General features: G+C 42.6%; 1 protein-coding gene and 1 pseudogene across 1 annotated transcript; one reads left to right on the plus strand and one right to left on the minus strand.

The window, feature by feature from the left end:
- The first annotated feature begins 3,523 nt into the window (after positions 1-3,523).
- On the plus strand, positions 3,524-3,642 carry LOC120582577 (uncharacterized; annotated as a pseudogene).
- Positions 3,643-4,650: 1,008 nt separating this feature from the next.
- LOC120581954 (proline-rich protein 23A-like) lies at positions 4,651-5,472 on the minus strand. The gene has a single exon (XM_039836832.1). The coding sequence runs from the start codon at positions 5,470-5,472 to the stop codon at positions 4,651-4,653; it is 822 nt and encodes a 273-aa protein (XP_039692766.1).
- Between the last annotated feature and the right edge of the window lie 528 nt (positions 5,473-6,000).

Consider the following 6,000-nt stretch of genomic DNA (forward strand, 5'->3'; position numbering starts at 1 on the left):
TACAGGGCCCCTTGCCATGGTGTTCTATCTTGTGTTGCGAGAGAGTGCTTCTAAATTAATAAACTCTCCTTTCTCCCGGGTGACATCCAACACCCTCCATTGTATAGTTGACTTCTGCTGGTATACGCTGAGTGAGTTCTGCAGCTCTTCTGGGGTATATGTAGTTCCCTTCCTTATGTAGCATTTCCCTGGCTGGCTTATATTGTACTTAGCTTTACTTAGTGGCCCAATAGTAAGGAGAGGAGATGAGGGTAGATCTTGAGATTGGTGCATGTTGTCTTGCTAGGCATCTCCTGAAAGCAAGAAAGAAGCGCCAACTTTTTACAAAGAGGAGTGGGCCACTTCTGTGGGCTACGAGTATTGAGAGGGATCTGGTGATTTAAGATATTCACATATCTACCTGGTTATGTCCATCCAATGTCTCAGGGCCCAATGATTTCCCCATTATAGACTTGTTTAGTTTGAGAATTCAACCTTTTATGGTTCTCCACTATCTCTACAGTAAATCCTGGGCCAGATCCTCAGTTATTTTTCTCTCTATAGCTCCAGGAGACAAAAGGCTATTTGTATGCTGCCAAGGAGACTGTCTTGATCTTATATTTAGGTTTTATTAGTAATTAATCACTCTTAGCCTTTCATTCCTTTTCTCAAATGCACTGACTGTCCCAGCAACAACCATTGAGACCCACACTACTTATTAATATTAGTCCTTATAATTATTCTGTCCCCAAATTTCTCAAATGCCTGGGATATTCCCAGTGCCGGTGTATTCCTTTTTACCAGTATCTCAGTAAGTTCACCACTGATTAAGATTTATTTGCTTTGCTGTAGCATGCCGTAGGCTATTCATGCTCCTTGATTCAGTTCTACAATCCATTTCAGTGGCTGCTTCCTATTATGCCTCTGGGCACAAGCTGTCTTAAATCAGTTTGGACAGGCTTTGAGATGGAGATTTGCATGCAGGAATTTGGGGGAACAAAGAAAATATGACTGGGCAGATGGAGAAGTTGAACTGGGATGCAGTTGTAACAAAGGCTTCAGCCAACCCATTGAGAGCTTTAGAATTGGGAAGGTCCTTTAGTCGTTGTCTTGAATTAAGTGGTTGGGCCTGTATATCCCTTAATCAAATAGTCATTGAAGTGGAATACCCATGGAGGTTGAGGGTAATTTCTAGAGAGAAATTCAACTGAGTTAGCTGCTAATACTCTCAGCAGTCCTGATAGAGTGGAGATATGGACATTCCACCCCAGCATCTCTACAGCACTGTAATTGGAAACTGGGCCATGTGTGATTGCTTGAGGATGAGAACTGTGATTTTTGAGAGGCAAATTATATGAGCTCCATATGGGTGGCTCTGACTTCTAGATCTTAGGGAAATAGGAAGAAGCAAATTCATACGATCAACTAATTATTATATTTCAATAAAGCTGGGAAATAAAAGGAGCAAATGCAAAATTCAAATGTGGCGCAGAAAATGAATTCCCATTCAAACTATGTCCACACAACAAAATTGCTTTGCCCAGGAGAAAATTAGTCTCATTAAATGTTGCCAAATAATTGGAGATTTTATGCCTGAGGAAATGTAATTTTTGAGCAAATTGATACAGAACTTAAAATGTTTTAAATTCTTCTAGAGATAAAGGAAGAGATAACATCCATGAAACAAGAAGTTTATATGGCATTGACCAAAAGTTGTGAAATAAGAGCAGATAGATATAAAGAAACCAAGGAATTAGAAGTTTTGAAAAGGAAAAATGCAGTGTTTGCAATGAACACTGTCTTATAAAGAACATAAACAGAATTTTGAAAATAGAAAATGATAGAATCATAGAATCAGTGAATTAGAAGAGAGGAAGGGGATTATTATAAAGAATATAAAAACATAATCTAGATATTAAGAGATACAGGGGTAGGGATATTGAGCAGCTCCACCATTTCTCTATTAGAAGTTCCAGAGATTGAAGAGGGGTTTGATAGTCTAAGGAATATTGATTTGTTCTTTTTCATGATTTTAAGAAAAGAGTTAATTTTCCAGATTTAGAAAGCTTACTGAGTTGCAGCAGGCAAAATTACTACCACTAAACACATCAGGTTGAAACTGTAGAACATCAAAGTCAAGAAAAATACTAAAGTAGACAGCCTAATCCCCTACAAAGAAATGGCAATAAAAATGACAGAAGACTTCTCATCTGTGACAATAAATGATAGGGAAAATAATAGAGCAATATCGTTAAAGTAGTGAGAGAGTACAGGCATCATTTTAGAATTCTAAATCCAGCTAGAAAATAGTACTAGTTTGAAGGTATATAAAACTAAGATTTACAAACAGGCCACAGTGAAAGAATCTGAAAGAATATAAGAATAAAATGATAAGAAGAAAAATGACAACAGAATGAAGGAGTGGAATGCAAGAACAGAAGATGAGCAAAGATACTGGCAAAGCATGTTAGTAAGTCTTAATAATTATAGATGTTCAACAAAAAAAGCTAGCATCTTGATATTAGTTTTATCATTATTTTATTTCATTATAAAATATGGAGCAAACTTGGCAAAATAAAGACATTTTAAAATTAGGAATGGTATGTATATGACCATAAACAAACAAAAAACAAAACACGAAAGAACCCAGTGTGGTATTAGAATTGTATAAAATAATGTGGAATGGCAGAAATACAAAGGTACTTCAACGTTATAAGGTCTATCAGTGCAGATCACTACATGAATAGATCAAAAAAGAAAATACAAAGAATCATCTATGAATACAGAAAAATTTGTGTTAAAATTTAACATTTAAAATCCTTAAGGTGACCCTGCAGTTACTTCCTTTCCCCTTCTACCTTCTCTTCTCAAGTTGCCAGAAGGGCATCCAATTTTTTAAATTCCTGAAGCCCCACGCTTGGTCTCATTTGCTCTGCTGCTAGGTTTCTGTATGTACCCCCAAAACCCAAAGATTCCATATAGCCTCTTAAAGTATACAAACAATAAAATGCCAACATGTAGAATAATCTGAGCAAAGTCTGTATAGTTAGCCAAAAAAGAAACAAAGCAAAAATCCAAAATTTTTAATGATCAGAAAGTCTGAAAACATCTTCAATAGGATAAGGGTTACCTACCAATCATGTACAGAAAAGATTATAACTTACGGTAAAATTCAGAAGCATCTGCATTAACACAAGCCATAAGACAGGGATGCCCCTGTTACTATTTACCTTGGACTTGAAGTTATATCTAATAAGAAAGACTAGAAAAATAAGATGTAAGAAGCTTGTCAAAAAAGGAGACAATTTCTCATTATTTGGAGATATTATTGTCTTTATCAGTCAAGCAAGAGAATCTACAGACAAGCCATTAAAGAAATTAAATAGTTCTGCTGGATACCAGATCGACACAGGAATAAATTATTTCCATATGCCAGGAACAATGTACAAAATACATTGGGACCTTAGAACTATAGAAACACAGAATCTTTTGAATTATAAACTTTTCTAGGACAAAAAAATTATATTAAAAATATATAAGAAAAGTTTACGGCCATGTTACCCTGACCAAGCCCAATCCCGTCTGATCTCAGAAGCTAAGCAGGGTCGGGCCTGGTTAATACTTGGATGGGAGACCACTTAGGAAGACCAGGCGCTGTAGGCATAAAAAATAAAAAATAAGGGATTGTAAGCCAACAAAGTCCTTGCACTCTGTGAGGTCAACCAAGGGTTGCCTCACCTAAAAATTAACACACACGAAAGACATCAAAGACGCCATGCTACAAAAAGTCACGCAAGCACACAAGGTCATGGTCATCAATACACACACAATACCGAACACACACACACAATAACATACACACACAAGAAAGGAATGGAAAAAAGTTGGTTCTTTTGGGGAAAACCCCCCACAAACCCAGCAATATAGCTAAACCATTTGATAACCTAGTAATTAAAAAAGAGGGGGGCATGATCATTGTTCCCCATTGTTTCTTTTGTACCCAACAAACATTTGTCCACATACAGCTATTTGCTAGATCCCCCAAAAGGGGCTGGAGTCATAATAAAAGTTCAGAATGGTGAGAAAGTTGTCATAAACTAGGATGGACACTAGGGCCAAACCCATTAAACAAAAGAAATTTAGTAATTAATTTGGGAGAAAAGGGGTAAATGGTAGGGTGCTGGGGAAAGGATGGATTTTTACAGAAGAATGCTACAACTGAGGTTTGAAGCAAAACTAGGGGTAATAGAGCTGCTTGAGGGTGACTTCTACAGAGAAAACAACCTAAGTAGCAATCTGGATGTCTGAAAGTACACTATATTTTTTAATGTCTTTTTTAAAAAAATTAAATTTCTTGCGGTGACATTGGTTAATAAGATTATATAAGTTTTAATTATACAGTTCTATAATCTTCTGTATATTGCATTGTGTGCTCACCACCCAAAGTCAAGTACACTGTATTTCAAGCATTGTTTTGCTGCTTTCTGATCTTCCTTCCAGATGTTTTTAGTCCACTATGGATCCAAAATTTTGCAAAGCAGGCTGCATCAAAAGAGCATCTGTCCGTTATCCACCCTTAGTGATTTTTGTAGGTTGTGCAATGTACACACAGCCACTATTAGAATATCCTCTCATGGTCCTCAGCCAGATGCTGAGGGAATGTGGGGCGGTTCATTCCTGGAACAGGCGTCTCCGGGCCTTGCGCGCAGGACCAGGAGGGCGCTGTGGGCGCGCGTGGGGACCCGGACTCGGAGACGGAGGTAGAGGTTGGAGTGGTGAGGTCGGGAAGGGCTCCAGAAGGTGGAAGTCCAGGTCGAAATAGGGACCAGGAGAACGTCTCTCTGGACTAGGGGTGGGGGCCCGAGGCGTAGGCTCTGGGATGGGGCTGTGCGAGTTGGGGCTGTGCAAGTCGGAATTGTGCGAGTCGGGGCTGTTTACCCTAGTAGCTGAGGAGCAAAACCCGGAGGCTAAGCTGGCTGCAGGGTCCATCCAAGGCGGCGACAACTCGGGGTCCACGTCCTCCTCATAGGCCTCTTCTTGGGCGGCGATCTCTGGGACACATGCACAGAAGAATCCCTGTTGGACGGCGACGTCTTCCCCGGGAGCACCTGGGAGAGCGCCGGGTTCCAGACCCAGAGGCGAGTGGCCCTGCCCTCCTGAGCCTTCGTCTCCCGAACCCAGGAGGGCCTCAGGGACCAGCAGGAGGGTGTGCTCTCCGAGAGACACTTGCAGGACCGACGTTGGTTCGGGCTCCAGCACCAGATCGACGTCGTCCAGGGGCAGCTGCAGGGCACAGCCCGCGGCCAGGACCACCACCGAAGTGAGCGCCCCTGAGGCCGGCGGCCCTGCGGGGTCTTGCAGGGTGGACGCCGTCCTGGACTCGGGGCCCGCGGGCTCTTCAGTTCGGCGGCGCTTGGCGGGGTCGGGTTCTCCTGGCTGAGGTCTCCACCAGGGCGCAGGGTAGGCGCTGGGGCTGCGGAGCTGCCTGCCCATCGCCTCAATGGCGCTGAGGGAAGCACTGCCGGAGCCTGGAGGAGGCCGAGTGTCACGCATTGACAGGTCTTGATGACAGATGAGTCGGGCCCAGGGAGGGTACGGCGCAGGACCGCTCGACGTGGGAAGAGTCTTTGGAGCTGGGGCGCGGGGTGCCTCCTGCGAGTTCTCAGTCCAGTCTCTAGGTGACCTGAGCCTAATCTTCTAATCTTCAGCTCCTCACGCTGACCAGGCTGCACACCGGATAGCCAATGATGTAAGTGACGCCAGCGGAACCGAAGTCGCACATCACGCTAAACTCCGCCCTCTGGGAGGCTCGGCCACGTAGAGATCGCGGTATCTGTGTTGCCCAATAGCCTTGGTTGTGGTTGGTAGGTCACCGAAAGGAAATACTTTTATGGGCCTATAGGGGGCAGAACAGCCGTGACGCTCTAGGGCTTGGCTACCAGTGTTACGTTCTCGGCTTTCCTAGAATTGACCTCAGATGCTGAAGACCTTAATCGGAAAATGGAGTAAGTTTTATGTCCC

This window comes from Pteropus medius, unplaced genomic scaffold (assembly GCF_902729225.1).
Source record: "Pteropus medius unplaced genomic scaffold, Ma_sr-lr_union100, whole genome shotgun sequence".
Taxonomy (NCBI): Eukaryota; Metazoa; Chordata; class Mammalia; order Chiroptera; family Pteropodidae; genus Pteropus; species Pteropus medius.